The following is an 18938-nucleotide window of genomic DNA, read 5'->3' as shown; positions in this document are numbered from 1 at the left end:
AATCTTTGTGCTGATAGGATTTTCTCTAAATGTGTAGGCAGGACAGGACTGCGATTAGACTAGTCGGTTCCAATCGCGGCGGTACGAATGGATGAAAAAGAACGAATTCTGTGGCCGGCATACGTACCTAGATCATTGAACTAAAGAAGTTCAATGACCTAGATACGGCTCTGCTTTTTTTTGAATTGAAATTCGTGAATTTCATTATGCATAATGCATGTTTTTCCGGCTTCGCATTTAATATTGATCTTTTAGACTCATAATCACATATCACCAAATGTGTAATTCTAATCTCAACCATTTCGTCCATTTCTTCCAGAAGAAAAAGACTTATCACTTACTTTATCTGTCATCAATGACAGAAGAAAATCTGTCAATTTACTCGAAATAAAATAAAAATATGACAGTGAAGTGAACATAATAAAGTTACAATAATATTTTTCCTCCTAATTTATAGAAAGATTCGTTCGTGAATCGCTATCTTCACATTGCAATAAAAAAAAATTCATGACAAGGTCGTAGTGTGTGATGTTAGTTAATTGTGTACGCAATTATGGTAAGTGAAAAAAAAAACATTTTTCTTTATAATAATCAATTTTGATATATTCTAGATGCTGGAAGAAGAGAAATGTCGCCATCTGGATTCGATTCCTGATGTGTTCTGCTCCTTTTGTAATCTGAATACACCTCAAACACTGCTAAACTTATGCTTCGAATACGTTAGTAATAATGTTGGTGTAATAGCAGTAAAAAGTCCTTATACTGGCAAATTAGAATTGCGGAAAGGAATTGCGTTACCTGTAGAATTATGTGAGAGACTACTAAGTTTGAGATCAAGTATTAACTGTAGTATAAATTCAGAATTTATAAATGTATTCCGAGATAGAGAATGTACTAGACTGAAAAGAGTGAAACTCAAAGGAGAAAATTTGACTGATGCAGATCTTGAAGTCTTGCTTGCCCATAGATTAGTAGAACTAGATATAACCAATTGCCCATTATTAACAACAAGATGTATTGATTATTTATCAGAATATGGGTCAAGTTTATTGTCACTTTCATTAGGATCCAATACAAAGTTATTTCCAGAAAGAGTGTTTGGACCGAAGTCAAAAATTGAAAATGAAGGATATACATCGTATATTTTTCACACCCCAGCATTACGGAGATTAATTTTCAGGAATATGAAACACCTACAAGATTACTTCTTTGTGTTACTCTTAGCTCCTCTGAACAGTTTAACCCATCTGGATCTCTCCAGTTGCAGCAACATTGGCACTTTCAATTATAGCATACATCTGACGAATTTAACTTCTCTAGTTCTGTATAATATTGAAAATATGGAAGAAAAGATCACTGCAGTTTGTGCTTTGACCAATCTACGACATTTGGATATTTCGCAGTGCAATGAAGAATTAGGAAAATATTCGAAACCAAATGAAATCTTAGCTGCGATCGTGAAGTGCTTGCCTTATCTGACTTCGTTGGATATATCTGGGACCAATCTTGCGGGTAGGGGAGTGGCCAAAGTGGGAGTTGAGAATTTTCCTTCGGACATCCCTGGGTTAGTTCATAGGGCTAACAATCCTTTCGAATTCTTGGGTCTGTATGAAACGAGTCATGACGCCTGTTTGCGACATGACATACCTGCCAAATTGGTGAGTTTTGTGTAAAAATCTCTTCATTTAAAACGAAGGTTTTTGTGCTTTGCTTTTCAATATAAGTAATTAACATTTCTTTTTACTAAAGATTTTCATTTTGTTTTGAACCGTGGCACATATTCTCCAAATAATGAATCAGCCAAATAACATCCAAATGTTCACAGAAACTGGCTAATTAATAAACAGATAAATTTTCGTTCAGGTCATTTGTTTATATAGCCATTGATTAGAACCGTCTTTGTTCACATATTTCTTTGCACCTCAATACATAAACTTCCGAAAGTGAGGGTTTCAAGTCCACAAATTCTTTCTAGATTGCTGGAAATGCGAATGAGGAACAAATTTTAATCTCTGCCTTGGCCTACTTGGAAAGACCGGAAATGTTGCAAAAAGTTCTAAACGATCTATTCCACCTGTTCCGTTATGAAAGTTGCGAATTTGTAGGCCAAGCTCTGAACATAGTATTGGAAGCTATGAACAGACATGTCTTCGAGAGACATATTCAGATTTCTGGAAGGTAAGGAAAGACCCGTAAAACTGCTTTAACCAGGGTCGATCAGAAGGTTTTCTTTTTTGTTTATATTTTTCATTATTTCTTGCTAGCGCAACATTATTCTACATTGTCAAAGGCACAATGGCTGAGGAATTGTCGAAAACTGTTAGGGCAAAAAAGAAAATCATCACAACTTTGTTGAATGGTATGGCCGCTCACATCAACGATGAGACAATGATGAGAAACGGTTGTCTCACTCTTTGCCAATTCAAAATACCTAATGATGTGGTAAGTTGACATTATCTAACAGCGTTCGTGGGTATCGAATGACGTACTGCTCCAGCATATTTGGATACATTTTGTATACAGGGTGTCCCAAAGAAAATTAGCCAACTCCGATATTTCTCTTATTTAAATGATTGGCGAAATTCAATGTAAGGTTCTCGAAAGTCTTATAAACGTAACCCCCCACTAGGGGTTGCCAAATTCCCAGGATTTCGAATGGGGAACAGGGGTGGAGTGACAGTTGAGAAGTGACCTTGGGAATTGACATTCAAAGGGGCTTTCACGTTGAAAACGATTTCAACGGATTTTATCGATTTTTTTATGGGAAAGGTGATAAATGATTCTACGGGGAACATAAATGGAAGTTATGTTCATCAGTGGTCATATCAGGGGCGGCTCCTTCTCATTGGGACGCCGTGTAGAATCCGTTTATGTACTTGAAGTTGTTCAATGGGGAATTCTCCTCAATTTGGGTTATCACTGCATATGCAAGTTCAAACTGAATAATTATGAGTTTCATTCATGAGTTTTTGAAATTCACCGCGGAAACTATTCAAAATCATCCTTCAAATATGGGGTTTTAAAATTTAAATCGCTTTGTGCGGAGTTTACGATTTGGCAACAGCGCATACAAGACAATGAAAAGAACAATGTCCGATCAGCTTGTTTATAAAATAACAGCTGTTGATCTACAGGCGCGTACTTACTGGCGAGCTTCAACTGCAACCGGCCATAAAAATCCCATAAAATTTTACGACCTTTCTCGTTCGTCGCAGACTTCATAGACAGCCATCTTTGTCTATCTCATCAAGATAATGCTTCTGTTGTCCTTTATTATCAAGTCATATTTCAGTCGATGTTGCCAGCTTGTGCAATTCTCATAAAACGCTTTAAACTTTAAATACCCATTTTCATTTTTAAGTGTTAAAATAATTTTTTTGGGAAACGGTTGAAATGGTTATTTCAAAATGTGACGTTTCAAAGATATTTCATAAAAAATACATCATTTTCGTCAGAAGGAGTATTCCCTATTCATCTTAAAAATAGTGAATTTGATGTAATACTAAACTTTCATTTATGTATTTGAATTGACAGCTGTTTGAATACAATAGACTGGTCGATATATTACTACATTCAGTAAATGGACTCCAGCAGGAAAGCTTCGTGCAGAGAATAGGTATATATCTACTGAACTCGCTAGCTTGCCAAGTCGACGGCAGGCAAAAGATAAAATTGGGGGAATTGGGAGTTATAAGTGTGAGTAGTGAGAAATTTTGAATTTCGAAATGTATGGTGAAAAAATCTGATTTTTCCAGAAAATGATCTCTCTTATCTCGGACAGATTAGAAAGGGGCCTCTGCGACGACGTCCTTGAAGTGGCCTGGTCTACCATGTGGAACGTGACAGACGAAACTCCTTGTAACTGTCAAAAGTTCCTCGAAAAGAACGGCATGGAATATTTTCTCCTGTGCCTTCAAGTGAGTAGAAATTTAATCATTTTCATGCATGCCCCCTTGGTCCTTCGAGAATCCGCGTCTGAGAATTTGCCCCCCGCAGAAATTTCCGCATAAAGAGGAACTGCTGAGAAACATGATGGGACTGCTAGGCAACGTTGCCGAGGTGCAGTCCCTGAGGCACTATCTCGTAACTTCCGAATATCTGTCAGTATTTTCGACTCTCCTGGAATCCAGAAGTGACGGCATCGAGGTCAGCTATAATGCCGCCGGCGTGATCTCTCATATCGCTTCGGATGGTCCAGAGGTAAGTGTGTTGTTATTGTTGTTGGCGAGTGGAGAAGATCGAAAACGAACGTTTCTCAGGTTTGGACCGTTGCCCAGCCGTCGAGGGATCAAGTTCTCGCCAAAATGGTCACGGCTATCGGTAGATGGGACATCCATTCCGCCAGGAACATCAATTACAGGTCCTTCGAGCCGATCCTAGCTCTGGTCAGGGTCTATCACACCCCGGAATGTCAGAATTGGGCCATTTGGGCTCTTGCCAATCTGACCCAGGTCTACCGTAAGTATTTTTTCGATAATTTGGCTGAGTAATGGGGAATTCTCCTCAATTTGGGTTGTCGCTGCGTATGAAAGTTTAAACTGAATAATTATGAGTGTCATTCATGAATTTTTCAAATGCACCGCGGAAACTATTCAAAATCACTCTTCAAATGTGGGGTTTTAAAATTTAAATCGCTTTGTTTCGAGTTCACGATTTGGCAACAGAGCCTACTAGAAAATAAAAAGAAAAAAGGCTTGTTCATAACAGCTGTTGATGTACAGCCATCATAAGGCGCGTACTCATTGGCGAGCCTCAACAGCAGCCGGCCATAAAAATCTCATAAAATTTTACGACCTTCCTCGTTCGTCGCAGACTTCATAGACAGGGTGAGTCTTTGACTCGTACGTCAACGTCAATCTACTAACAGTAGATTCATGAGGTCAAAAGAAACACTTTTTTCGATCTCGAGAATCTACTGTTTAAATATTTATCAAGACTCACCCGCGTGCCGAAATCGAAGGAGAGTAACGATAGACCGGTTTCGCTCTTCTTTGAGCTCATCAGTATAACTTAATCATTATCATCATCATTAGATTTTCCCCATGAACCATTTGGAGTGGAATAATCGTCTTCCTCACCTGTTGTCTTCTACTTGAAATTGAATTTTTCAAAATTGTGGTTGCGTGTTTCAGCTGGAAAATACTGCGAGCTGCTGGAGAAAGAAGGGGGTCTAGAGCTGCTAACTGAAATAATCGATCATCCCGCTCCCCCCAGGTCCGTTAAAGAGCTCGCGGAGATAGCCATAAACAATTGTCGGAAATACAAGCAACTGATGGTAAGGATGGCAGAACGCCTTGACGGTTAGACAATTTTACTTACCGAAATTACTGTATGGAATATGTGATCCGGAGATCGTCCCGATTCGCTGTGAATGAATTGTAATTTCCTTAGCATCATTAATGTCATGCTGTGCAATGTATGTATGGAAGCAAGGTGATACAGAATACTTAAGAACTAATGTCAAGCTTTATGTGATGAGATTATTTTCGAGGAATGTGCTATTTTGATAAGGTAATGAAAATTTTTGCGTTGCCGGAACGATATCTATTATTTGTGTTCCATGTGTTTAAATGATTAATTTTGTGAATCTGTGGAAATTGGAAATTTTATTTTTTACTGGACAATTTCGGAAAAAACTCGAAGTTGTTTCTCATCAATCTCGAGAAATCATGTTATGAAATTCTGAATAAAACTATCGAAACTTTATACCTCGATCTTTCGAATTCCCTTCTTGAAATCCATTTTGAAGCGATAAGTATCAAGTACTGAATTTTAGAATTCTCGAACTTGGGAGGATGATCTGAAATTCATAAAGAAGCAAGCAAAAATTTTTGAAGTATTAAATTTTGATTAATTGATTAAAAATTGAGAAAACCAAGGATAACTGCTCAAAATAGAGAAAATTGGGAATTTTAGTGAATAGTTTATAATATTTCATCTTTCAACTCTTTATCCCCATTTTCTAATTTTTAAATTCGTTTTATCATAACATCCCTTCCAATGCTGTGGATTATTCCTGAATAAAACTCATTATTCAACTCAAATTGAAATTATACTGTTTTGGGGTACTTTTAAAACGTACAGCAATTCTCGTGTGTGCTCTATTCCTGAAATTTATGTCAGTATACTCAGTAGAGGTGAATCAATTTCCGCTATTCCCTAAAACTAAGGCAGTTTTTCAGTGTTTGTTTAGGTTAGGTTAGTTTTTGGCGAAGTTTCGATAAAGTCGTTATGATTAGGGGAGATACTCATCCGCATTATTTTGTCTGCTGTTTGCTTCTGTACATAATTTTAATATCGTATTGAAATAATTATAATTATGGTTGACAAGTGTTTTGAGTTTATCATCAGCATATTGTGATTTTATTTAACAGTTGAGTATATTTATTTAATAAAACAATGAATCATTTATCAGGCATTTATTTCCTAAACCCACGAATAAATAGAAAAACAACCCTATATATATTGAGTCGATATGATTATGGACATTATCTTTATAATGAACGATTATTATCAGAATATAGTAATAATACACCTAGTAGTAGTGATAAGAAGGGATTTAGAAATACTTCAGAAATTCGACATTTTTCACGTTTACCCACAGATATCAGGGTAGCAGCATATCTGTCCGTTTGACAAAAGTGAGGTTAGTTATACGGTACTAACAGGTCTAAACCTGTTTTTTATTGATCTGAGGTCTAAACAGAAAAAAAATAAATTGTCAAGTTTGATGCTCTGTGGATGAAGATGACAAAAAACAACAACATAAACAGAGTAAATTGACAAATTTGATGCTCTCTGGATGAAATGATAACAACATACACAGAACAGAGCAAATTGTCAAATTTGATGCTCTGTGGATGAAATGACAACAACATAAACAGAACAGAGCAAATTGTCAGATTTGATGCTCTGTGGATGAAATGACAACCCGTCTGTTCCGATATTCCTGAACAGTACTGTAAGTATTTCAGAGACGATGCCTATTGGCCCAGTCGCTCGAGTTCTATTGTTATTCGATTGCTGGCCAGTAAAACCAGCAATATCGGAACAGGCCCAACAACATAAACAGAACAGAGCAAATTGTCAAATTTGATGCTCTGTGGATGAAATGACAACAACCAACAACATAAACAGAACAGAGCAAATTGTCAAATTTAATGATCTGAGGATGACAACAAACAACAACATAAACAGAACAGAGTAACAAATATTAGTATTTTAGTGCATGTTTCAACGATCAGAAAATAATGGAATATGACATAAATAGCATGTTTTTGTGTTCTGTGGAGTAAATATTTATATGTGTTTGCTAAATTGGATGAATGAAGACATTGAAAGTCGGTTGAAAATACACATTCCTCAGTAATTCCGAAACGGATCACATAAAGCCATGGCAGACGATGAAATAAAGCAGGAAATATTGGAGATAGAAAAGCAAATTCACGACCTAAAACAGAAACAAGCAGTTCTCTCAAATAAACTCAAGATTCTGCAGACGAAGAAAGATGATTTGCAATCTCGATACGACCGTGAGAGAATGATTAATTGCCGGAATTCGGAAGACTGGATAACTAAAGAGTTTCCTTGGTCGAAACAAATCGAAAAAATTCTCAAAGAAACCTTCAAATTCGATAGTTTTCGTACCAAACAGTTAGCTGCTATAAATGCTACTTTGAATAAGAAAGATGTCTTGCTGTTAATGCCCACAGGGGGTGGTAAGAGTCTGGTTTATCAGTTACCAGCTGTTGTTACAAAGGGTATGACCCTAGTAATCTCTCCTTTAATATCGTTAATTGAAGATCAATTGATTGCCCTTAAGAGATTTGGAATAAAAGCAGATACTATCAACAGTTCTTCGTCCAAAGAACATAAGAAAAAGATACATAATTATATGACAAAACAAGATAATGAGTTGAAACTGTTATATGTAACGCCTGAATGGTTAGAAAAAAGTAAACAGTTCATGTCTTACTTGCAAAAATGTTACCAAAATGGTAATTTGGATCGTATTGCAATAGATGAAGTGCATTGCTGTTCAACATGGGGGCATGATTTCAGAAAGGAATACCAATTTTTAGGTAAAGTATACAGAGAGTTTCACCATTAGCTGAACAACCATATAAATTACCCTGTTTTCAAAGCATCACCCAAAAATACAAACTGAAATCGAGCAGCCTGTATTTTGGTTATGTTTGAAAAAATGGGTACATCCTAAAATGTACTAATTCACATGCTTGTCCAGTTTATGGTGGAACACCCTGTATTTTATATGTTCTAAAGTGGACTTTGCAAACGAAGGTTTCCTTTCCAGGTTTATTAAAAAATATGTTCCCTGATGTACCTTTCATGGGCTTAACTGCAACTGCAACCATGAACATCCTGATTGATGTCCAAAAAATGTTAGATATAAAAGATTGTGCTGTCATAACAGCACCCTTCAACCGACCGAATCTCTATTATAAAGTCATTCAGAAACCAAGTGATAAAAATGAAGCTTTGACTATATTGGAGAACCTACTTCAAACGAATTATAAGAATCAGTCTGGAATTATATACACAACTACAATTAAGGAAACTGAAGAATTAACTGAGCATTTACGAAAGAAAGGACTTCAAGTGATGAACTACCATGCACAGCTTGAACCAGATCGAAAGAGAAGGATCCATGAGAAATGGCTAGAGAACAAATATCAAGCCGTCATTGCAACAATCGCATTTGGTATGGGAATTGATAAACCTGACGTGAGATTTGTCATCCATTATTCCATGCCTAAAAGCATGGAGGGCTTGTATCAGGAAAGTGGGAGGGCAGGAAGGGACGGAAAAAAATCAGATTGTTTACTGATGTTTGCTCTGAGTGATTATTTGAGAATCTTAGGAATGGCATCATCTAAAGTCGAAGAAGCTAATGCATTATCTGTTCTCAATTATTGTATGGATAATGGTAAATGTCGAAGGTCTCTGATAGCTCAGCATTTTGAGGAGGTTTGGGACAAAGAGAACTGTAATAAATTGTGTGATTTTTGCAAAAAAAATTCTCCCTTGGTTTATTATGATGTAGCATCAGCGTGTAAAACTCTGCATCGAATAATTACTGCAGCAAATGAGAAAGAGGGCAAACTCACCCTTCTGAAACTTGTTAATTCTTGGCTGGCAACAATGTCTCAACCTATAAGTAAGATTGATGCTGAAAGAATTATTGCACATTTACTGTTGAAGCAGTATTTGAAGGTTGATAAAGGGTATAATACATACAGTGTTATTCTATACCTACAAAAAAATAGGCTACCCGAAACTAAAATTGAGATCTGTTTGCCGAAGAGTGTTAATTTGAAGTTATTTCCAATTCGAGAATCGAGCTCTGTGATATGTATAGAAGAAGATGAAAAGCCTCCTAGAAAAAAAGTGAAGAAAGCATAAAAAATGATTCTTTAATTTATTATTCCTAGCTGTGTAATTTTTGTTATTAAACAATTTCTATGAAATCTTATAACTTCGTTGTTTTCTCTCCAAACATTCGTTCTACTCATTTTTTTATGTCTCTACATTTATTTCAATTTGATAGACATTTTCGGAAGCCTACTCAGGTTGACACTCTGTACATCCCGCAAGCAAATCATTATCGAACTTTTCGAAGTATCGAAAGTTAATTAATTTTTCGAACAACCCCGGTTAGACTTTCCATAGATATAATTTCAAGAAAAACGTTTAATACAACTCTATGATTTGATAAACATAACCGCTCTCAAAATATCTTATTCAAATTCGATTTGAATTTATAAATATTGGTTTTTATATTAAATAATAATCTTTTAAATAAATGAAATGTTGGAGTGCTGCAGAAATTGTGGAAAAACTTTCTATTACTCTTCGAAAACTAAAGTAGGATTGGGTGCAACGACGTCCGTATTTTATTCAAATATTCCAGGTAATATGCTTCAAAATGTTCCAATTCATATAATATATCGTCGAAATTACATTCCTTATTCATCGACAATAAGCAAATGAAATTTCAGCATTGATCACTTAGTCATCCAGATTATTTACAGATTTGGATCGTGCCTATGTACCTAGTCAAGTAGAGAAGAAAAAATTGAATTCACAATATTTCAAGACTGTTTCTAAAGGCGGTAAAGTTTTCAATTTAATCTTACCACCTCCAAATATCACAGGAACATTGCATTTGGGGCATGCGTTGACTGGAACAATACAGGATATATTAGTGAGATGGTAAAATTTGGTCTTACTATGTTAATTGTGGTACTATATTCTTCCTTCACATCAGGAAAACAATGCAAGGATTTGAAACAAAATGGGTTCCTGGATTAGACCACGCTGGTATAGCAACCCAAGTTGTAGTGGAGAAACAGTTGTGGAAAGAAGAGCAGAAAACACGACATGATATTGGTAGGAAAGAATTCTGTAAAAGGGTGTGGGATTGGAAAGAAAATAAGCAAGCCACCATAGGTATGTCAATAAAATTCAGAATTTGTTTGGGAAAGAAAAATTGCTGTTCACATGGAATTTTTTATTACTTCATAATACGTACTACACATTGAACAATTTTTCATATAACTTATGGCCAAGACGGCTTTTCTCCTTCTTTCAAAATCCTTCCATAAAGCATACTTTTATCTCTGAATAAGGATAATCTTAATGTTTCCTGATATTCAAGATACCACCCAATAGCCGCTCCTGTGAGAGGCAATACACTCCATTTGAGTTCAGTTATGTGCTTCCATGGACTCATTTTGATCACGCCTCAATTTTTTAACTTTGTAGAGTTGTGTTCGGTTGTAGTCTGCGTAGATTGAAGACACTACTAAAATGGGTAAAGTTGTTACTATGCAGTATCTACTAATGAGCGCTCCAATTGACATCTGGGACAGTACGATTTCAGTTTATGAAGTTATTTATTTGGGATCTTACATTTAATTTGTTAATATTGCTGATAATTTTGAAAAATCTTGTTGCATAACATAGAACATCGGATAACCTAGAATAAAGAAAATTTGACGTTTCAAAGACTTGTCCTTGAGATCATAGAATTTTATAGTCTAAGGCGTTTTTTATTAGCTTGTTACGGTGGACGAATATCGAACTGATTGTAGACGTTTTTCCGCGGCAAATAATTGTTACAATTACAGTGAACCAAATGAAACGCCTTGGATTATCGCTAGATTGGGATAGGCAGGTTTTTACCATGGATCCAGCCCAGGCTGCGATAGTTTCAGAGGTTTTCGTGAACCTTTTCGATAAAGGGTTAATTTATCGGAAGGATTCATTAGTCAATTGGTCGTGTTTCTTGAGGTCTGCGATTTCTGATATTGAGGTGGACCATGTGGAAATTGACGGCAATACTACTATCAGTGTTCCTGGTCATAAAGAACCTGTAAAATTTGGCCGAATGATCTATTTTGCATATAAATTATGTGATTCAGGTAAGTTAATACACTCTGAATTTGAATAATTCCGTAAGCGAAGAAATTATTTCAGATGAAGAAATAATAGTGGCAACAACCAGACCAGAGACAATATTAGGTGACGTAGCTGTTGCAGTACATCCTTCTGATGATAGATACAGTAAATTAATTGGTAGAAAAGTTCACCATCCCTTTAGAAAAGAAGCCATACCTATAATAGCAGACGATTTCGTTGACAAGCAATTTGGCACTGGTGGGTTGTAACTTTTTCTATCTATGGTCCACCAATCCAAACAAAAAATTTTAGGCGCTGTGAAAATAACACCTGCACACGACCATGCAGATTTTCTAGTGGCCAAGCGTCATTCCTTGCAATTTTTGCAAGTTTTCGATGAGATGGGTAGAATAACTTCCGTTTTTGATGACTATAGAGGACAACCTAGATTTGAGGTTAGGAACCGCATAATTGAACGTTTGGAATCGATGAGTTTACTTAGGGCTATAAAGGAACACAAAATGTCTGTTCCGATTTGTAGTCGATCCGGGGATGTGGTGGAATTTCTTTCGAGACCTCAGTGGTTCGTCAGTTGCACAGAAATGGCTCAGAGGGCTTTGAAAGACGTGGAAGAAGGCAGGTTGGTCATAGAACCTGCTCAATTTAGGGACAATTGGTTCGATTGGTTGCAAAATATACGGTGAGTGGGGAGAGTTGACTTTTAAGGTTAGGAGGGAAGATCTATCTTAGTGCATACTCGGTGAAAACGTGACTGTTATAATTATTTCTTCTGCGTTTCAGCGATTGGTGCATATCTAGACAATTGTGGTGGGGACACAGAATACCAGTCTACTTATGCCAATTTGGCGACGAAAAACAATGGGTAGCTGCTGCGAATAAGGAGTCAGCTTGCCAAAAGGCTTCTCGTATTTACGGTGTTCCACAAGGGTCAATTTCAGCGGAACAGGATAACGACGTGTTAGACACTTGGTTTTCTTCGGCCCTTTTGCCCTTTTCCGTATTTGGTTGGCCAAATGTCGTGAGTGTGTTACACAGTCCTGGACCATTTGGGGATGATTAATAAGATAAATTTTCAAGGCCTCTCCTGAGTTCTCCAAATTTTATCCACTGAGTTTGATGGAGACCGGTCATGATATTTTATTCTTTTGGGTAGCTAGGATGGTCATGCTGGGTACGGAGGTAACTGGGCAGTTACCCTTCAAGAAAGTTCTTCTTCACGGTATCATTTGCGATTCCCGAGGAAGGAAAATGTCGAAAAGTTTGGGAAACGTCATATCCCCAGATGACGTCATTGACGGAACCACTTTAGAGGTAAGTATGAGGGTGAAACCATTCCATCATTCCCATCAGTTTATTTCGTGAGAATAGGGATTACTCCTTCTGACGAAAATGATGTATTTTGTATGAAATATCTTTGAAACGTCACATTTTGAATAAACCATTTCAACCGTTTCCCAAAAAAAATTATTTCAAGCACTTAAAAATGAAAGATATAAAAATGGGTACTTAAAGTTTAAAGCGTTTTGTGAGAATTGCACAAGCTGGCAACATCGACTGAAATATGCCTTGATAATAAAGGGCAACAAATACACTATTTTGATGAGATAGACAAAGATGGCTGTCTATGAAGTCTGCGACGAACGAGGAAGGTCGTAAAATTTTATGGGTTTTTTATGGCCGGTTGCAGTTGAAGCTCACCACTAAGTACGCGCCTGTAGATCAACAGCTGTTATTTTATATACGAGCTGATCGGACACTGTTCTTTTCATTGTCTTGTATGCGCTGTTGCCAAATCGTAAACTCCGCACAAAGCGATTTAAATTTTAAAACCCCATATTTGAAGGATGATTTTGAATATTTTCCGCGGTCAATTTGAAAAAATCATGAATGAAACTCATAATTAATCAGTTTATACTTGCATATGCAGTGATAACTCAAATTGAGGAGAATTCCCCATTGGGTATGCAGGATGTCTCAACAAAATCGTGGAGTATCTCCTCATTAAACAACACTTTTACTCATTAAAGGGCTTGAATCAGACTGCTCGAGCATCCGAAAAGGCGGGGATATTAACTAAGAGTGAAATGGAGACATCATTGAGGGAACAGAGAAAGATGTTTCCCGACGGTATACCAGAGTGCGGTGCCGACGCTTTGAGATTCACCTTAGTCTCCCACAACATAAAGAGTAAACACCTTTATTTTCGAGTGTTCAAGAAGAATAAACTCCGTTTTTTAGGTCATTTCATCAATTTCGACGTTCAAGAATGCCACACCAACAAGCTGTTCTGCAACAAAATATGGCAGGCGACCAAATTTACGAAAATGTGGTTCGAACAAGTGGCCGAGGCTCAGGGTACCGAACAAATGAATGAGAATTCATTGACCACGATGGACAGGTGGATACTGAGTCGTTTTTCTGGCCTTGTTCAAACTTTGCAAGATGCTCTTGAGAAATATGAATTTCATGTGGCTACGTTGGCGTTGAAGAACTTTTTGTACTATGATTTTTGCGATAATTACTTGGTAGGTTCTTACATGTTAGTCTTATTAGTGACAGTAACGATGTTATGATGATTTAAGAAATCGATAGACCTCCGAAACATATATTTAATTTAGTTCTTCATTTCAAAGTGCATGGTGTGGCCATCTCTTTTCAAAGAACGGAAACTTTTTATAATATCTGAAGAAGTCACAAAATAACGAAACGCGTAATCATATTGAATGTGCATGATTCAATCATTTCAATTTAGGAATCGACCAAGCGGAACTTGAGAGACGTTAAAAGTAGAGCGGCAGCTGGACATTGCTGGACTCTTGTCTACGTTTTGGATGGTGGTCTTAGAGCGCTCCACCCTTTTATGCCACATATAACAGTGCACCTCCATCAAACGTTACCACTTTTAGACGAAAAATCGAGGAATTTTCCTGTGGTAAAATCCCGAGTTTAAAATGTTAATTTCTGTAAGTACACACCATAAGCAACTTCTAGGATACCCATTGGAGAAACTTACCATTAGAAGACGATGTGGATGACGTGTTAGAGACGATCAAAGGGATAAGGAGGCTCAAAAAAATATTCAATATAACAAAAAAACACAATTCTGAAGGTAAAAGTAAAACAATAAAAAAAATGTTTAAAAAAATATATATTTCAGTGAAAATAATAACATCCAATCGGGAGTACCCGAATTTCAAGCAGTTAATTGAGGATTTAACCGGGTTTGAGACAATTTCGATAAGAACAGATCATCCAGATTTGAAAGTGGACGAAATAGTTGTCAAAGATACCTTGAGTAATAAAGCTACGTTATATGTAACCATACCAGTTGAATTGAGGGATAATTTGCTGACCAGTGGGGAGAAATTGCGAAAACAGAAAGAGAAATTAGAATGCGAATTACAAAAAATGACTGGTATGATATCAGATAGTAACTATAAAATGAAAAATTCGGAAGAAACCCAGAAGTCTCACGAAAAGAGGGTGAGAATTTTGATTTTATAGCAAATTGTGTGTGGGATAACTCTGTGGAATTTGTCCAGAGAAAATTTGCGCATCCTGTGTAATATTTGGATGTTTTTTGTTCCAGGTTTTGGTTCTAGAAGAGAAGATAACAAGAATAGATCACATATTGAGTATTTTATAATTAATTGTATGAATTTGAATAATATAAAAGAATTTCAAGTAATTTTCGACTTTTATTGCACATTATTGAATTTTCGATTAGTTGTCTAGCAAAGGTGCCCTTCTGCATATATTCGGGATTGAAGAATTCTCAAAGTTGTTGATGGAGCTTTCTTTCATGATGAAGTTATTCAGCTGTGGTTGCTGAAATAAAAAAAACATTAACTTAAATCGATCTGATATGAAGATGCCAATAAAAACCACTATAAAATACTTTTAACTGATTGTGGCGTTGTTTACCATTTTCCAATGCCAGTTTCATGAGTTTCAATAAATACTTACAGCATTGATCCAACATTTTTGATTTTCATAATCGAAGTAACATCTCTCATAGTCCTTGCATTCACAAGCATACAGGTAAGCCATGCCACTGATGCACCATATAAATTTTCTTTTGTCGTTGTCTACCTTGTATTTCTTACGGTCTGGTCCCTCTGTGCAACGAATATCTGAAAAATCAGTTTTTTTATAATGTATTTGATTGATGTCTATTTTCAAATATATCCTTTCCGAACTTTTTCACGAGTTGTGGTAAAATCGGCATGAGATCGGAAAAAAAATTGAGAGACCATGTGGACCGAATGTCAAATAACCTGTTAAGATACAAGTTGACAACAAGAATTTGGTTTCAAGCGATGTTTTGAAGATCCTCATTAAATTTAAGCATTTTTCGAATATCATCAACCACACCCTGACAACGCCTTTGCATCTAGTCATGAATCATCGCAGGAATTCCAAGAGAGGCTGAAATACTTAATCACAAACTGTAGAACGGCTTTGGGATTATTGTCCCTCATCAGTGCAGTGTAGTGGTAAACAGTTCAATCGAAGGATGGGGTCTTAAAGCGAAACCGGAGCGTCGCAGTGAGGAATATTTTCAATTCTCATCACGATACGCCACCTGTCCCACCAAGACTGAACCAAGCCCCACTTACTCTGTAGAATCCTACACCCATCCATGACTGCCAGACATAAACACTTAATGTTGATGCTCCGAGTGATAGCGGTCAGCTAGTTCGATTCTTATCGAAACATTGTTGAAAATTTATGCCAATGGATATCTGAATCAATTTCGATTATTGGAAATTGGTTTTTTTGTTCTACCTTGTTCATACGGTAATTTTGATGATGAGAAACAGTTTCAAAAATTCATTCATGACCTACCTCCACACCCATGAAGCACTGGATAGTTCCTGATATAATCGCATCTTTCTTCGACAAAGTTAAACCACAAATTCTCTGGACAAGTCATGTGAATTTGGTTTCCATTGGAGCATTCATAGTATTTAGTACAATTGCTGCAGTCTGGGAAGAAAGTACCCTGAGTACAATCTACGGAAAAAAAATATATGAGTATACCAACGATTTTATGCTTTTGTTCTCTTACCTATTCCATCCTTATAGGAGCATTCATTGATTTCTGGATTGAAACATTGATTTGCAGGACATCTCATCTTTTTTTGGACTTTGTGATTGCATATCCAATAATTCCGGCAATCTGTGGGATCGGAGACGTACTGGGTGGAACTTGTTAAGTTTTCTGGACAATTTTGTGCTGCATCTGAAAGTTGCGAGAAACGCAAGAAATAAAAAATTCATTCGAGGACATCAAAATGAAAATTCATGAAATTTAATGAAAGGAACGCTGAAGGGAATAACTAGGTACTCATTCACGATTTCATCTTTTATGAGGTGTTCAAAATAAAGTTCACTTACTGAAAGAGAACAGTCCAAGAAGTAAAAATGACACTCGGTAGTAGTTCATCATCGTTGCGTTATTGCTTCGTCGTACTGCACTACTGAAAGAGCTCACAATTCAATTCATTTATTGTCAGATGGATTTTGAAAAAAAACCATATCGATGATAATCGATCTCGATAAGAATATCAAAGCTTCCGTCCATATGTCGGCAAAATTGGAATTTCGCTAAATTAATTCAGAATTAGTCATAGCTTGGTCCCACTCATTGTCAAGGAGTAAATCCTTCAGATTAACTGGATAGTGGATAAATAAAAATATTTATATATTTCATTTGAGACGGATTTCATTATTTTAACCAAAAATCACTCTTCCAAAATGATGATGAAATGAAGTCAGAGTAATTTTCAAACTTGGCACATAATTGAAAAAATTCGGAAAAAACTGGAACAAAAATTTCACACCCTATATTTTCTTAACCAAGTATTTTTCTGCCGGTTTTTATAGATGAGCGTAAAAATAATTCAACACATCTTTCACAAAAGCTATTTACATATTTTGATTTTCCAAAAACATCATATAACAGAGTAGGTTTAAAAGGAAATATTATTTTGCATAGGTCGGTGATCCCCATCTATTGTTGAGCAGTGTATTTCGAATGTTGGTTGAAGGATAATTTGAGAGCAGTCATTCTTTTTGTACAATAATAAAAAAAATTAAGTGAGACTTTCAATATCTACTTTCTCAAAAGCATTTCTTTTTTTTATTGTTATTCCTTGATGAGCTTCCAAATAATTGCGAATCATGAGGTGATCTGGCCAAAAAATTTCTGTTCCAATTTCGATTTGGGATGATGAAAGTTTATATAGATATTTTGAGTATTTTGTTTCAATTTCAGTTCGAAAAGGTTAATTTTTTTCATTCTCGATTCCAAAGGTTTAGTATCGGAAATAAAATGAAACCAATTTAATAAGATCATCTATTGGAAGAAATCAAATTCATTGGTAGATAATCATCTACATCAAAATAATTAGAACTTAGTACCAAGTCCAATTCTTTCTATGTAAATAGAAATAAATATCTATAACATATGATCTGAAACATTATGATTCATATCAGAGTGTATGTGTGATATAAGATCCAAAAGGACTCTCATATATTCCTGACTCATCTCTCGAAAACTGATCTGATTTGAAAAATTTCACATTAATTTTGGTTATATCTAATAAACAAACCTTTGAATTGAAATGAAACAAATTGAAAATTGGTCGCGAAGCATACTGAAATGCATCTATGAATGCGATGTAGATACACCACCCACAACCATTATATATAGTTATACAGGGAAACCATTTTTTCCTATTTGGCCCTAATAAAAAGATATAGTCATTTTAAATTTTCATAATAAGCTGTGCCACCCCTAGTTGAATCTGTGACACTACCCATCTGTGTATCTTTTAAACAGAGTTGTATTCAGTCAAAGTACCCAATTTTTCAAATTTCACAGATACTTTTTAATTTATGAACATAAAAATACTCGAAAACGGCGCATTATACGAGAAAACATGAGGAATACTCTTATTTTACAAAACGTTCAAATATTCATTAGATAGCGTCCAACTTAGCTTCAAGAGTTGGGTTGTTTCAATTTTTGGTATTTTTATGGTACGTAATGGTCATAATGAGGAAACTTGAAGACGTAGGTGATATCTTGTGTTCGAAAAAGATTCATTTAAGGAAATGAAAAACTATATTCTGAAATTCATTTTATTCGATATAACCATTTGTGAGATAGAACTAAAAATAACATTTTTTATGGTATCTGTATCTTTTAAACTGAGGAGGTTCGGTAAAAATGGCAAAGGAAAAAGTGTTTCTTTTGGCCTCTAGAATCTACTGTTTGAATATTCGTACGAGTCAAAGACTCGCCCTGTATATTTAAAGTTGAAATATCCTGTCTATTTTTAGTACAATGCTCTCAAATTCATTTCAGAATATTGATTGTGTAAAATTATATCGATTTAATCTCGATATTTTAGATAATTTAGTCGAATTACGTTAGGACAATCGAATTGCCATTTTAATCTAATAATTTTGTATGGAGAATGGATTTA

The 18938-nt window shown here is 35.8% G+C and overlaps 4 protein-coding genes across 6 annotated transcripts; 2 read left to right on the top strand and 2 right to left on the bottom strand.

Annotated features, from left to right (window-relative positions):
- Nucleotides 1-275: 275 nt before the first annotated feature.
- Nucleotides 276-15130, top strand: LOC123307655. The gene is made up of 25 exons (XM_044890051.1): nucleotides 276-556; nucleotides 612-1658; nucleotides 1976-2178; nucleotides 2265-2442; nucleotides 3535-3696; nucleotides 3756-3917; nucleotides 3997-4200; nucleotides 4260-4458; nucleotides 5133-5303; nucleotides 7566-7760; nucleotides 7803-7997; nucleotides 8315-9007; nucleotides 10053-10233; nucleotides 10289-10470; nucleotides 11151-11444; nucleotides 11500-11679; nucleotides 11734-12121; nucleotides 12223-12460; nucleotides 12520-12753; nucleotides 13470-13629; nucleotides 13681-13967; nucleotides 14195-14374; nucleotides 14434-14551; nucleotides 14600-14925; nucleotides 15032-15130. The coding sequence occupies exons 1-25, from the start codon at nucleotides 554-556 to the stop codon at nucleotides 15086-15088; spliced, it is 6237 nt and encodes a 2078-aa protein (XP_044745986.1). The 5' UTR covers nucleotides 276-553; the 3' UTR covers nucleotides 15089-15130.
- LOC123322725 (ATP-dependent DNA helicase Q1-like) lies at nucleotides 7323-9496 on the top strand. The gene is made up of 2 exons (XM_044910712.1): nucleotides 7323-8081; nucleotides 8315-9496. The coding sequence occupies exons 1-2, from the start codon at nucleotides 7394-7396 to the stop codon at nucleotides 9421-9423; spliced, it is 1797 nt and encodes a 598-aa protein (XP_044766647.1). The 5' UTR covers nucleotides 7323-7393; the 3' UTR covers nucleotides 9424-9496.
- On the bottom strand, nucleotides 10517-11093 carry LOC123322729 (NADH dehydrogenase [ubiquinone] 1 beta subcomplex subunit 1). 2 transcript variants are annotated; one of them, XM_044910720.1, is made up of 2 exons: nucleotides 10933-11093; nucleotides 10517-10825 (listed from the first exon to the last, which is right to left on the bottom strand). In XM_044910720.1, the coding sequence occupies exon 2, from the start codon at nucleotides 10751-10753 to the stop codon at nucleotides 10580-10582; it is 174 nt and encodes a 57-aa protein (XP_044766655.1). In that variant the 5' UTR covers nucleotides 10754-10825; nucleotides 10933-11093; the 3' UTR covers nucleotides 10517-10579. The 2 variants fall into 2 exon arrangements, with proteins under 2 accessions (XP_044766655.1, XP_044766656.1); XM_044910721.1 differs by having other exon boundaries at nucleotides 10517-10822; nucleotides 10933-11050.
- LOC123322728 (peritrophin-1-like) lies at nucleotides 15074-16999 on the bottom strand. Of its 2 annotated transcripts, none has more exons than XM_044910717.1 (5): nucleotides 16843-16999; nucleotides 16514-16687; nucleotides 16291-16458; nucleotides 15409-15575; nucleotides 15074-15270 (listed from the first exon to the last, which is right to left on the bottom strand). In XM_044910717.1, the coding sequence occupies exons 1-5, from the start codon at nucleotides 16892-16894 to the stop codon at nucleotides 15166-15168; spliced, it is 666 nt and encodes a 221-aa protein (XP_044766652.1). In that variant the 5' UTR covers nucleotides 16895-16999; the 3' UTR covers nucleotides 15074-15165. The 2 variants fall into 2 exon arrangements, with proteins under 2 accessions (XP_044766652.1, XP_044766653.1); XM_044910718.1 differs by having other exon boundaries at nucleotides 16520-16687.
- Between the last annotated feature and the right edge of the window lie 1939 nt (nucleotides 17000-18938).

Source organism: Coccinella septempunctata, chromosome 1 (genome assembly GCF_907165205.1).
Source record: "Coccinella septempunctata chromosome 1, icCocSept1.1, whole genome shotgun sequence".
Classification (NCBI taxonomy): Eukaryota; Metazoa; Arthropoda; class Insecta; order Coleoptera; family Coccinellidae; genus Coccinella; species Coccinella septempunctata.
This window is presented reverse-complemented; position numbering and strand designations above follow the sequence as displayed.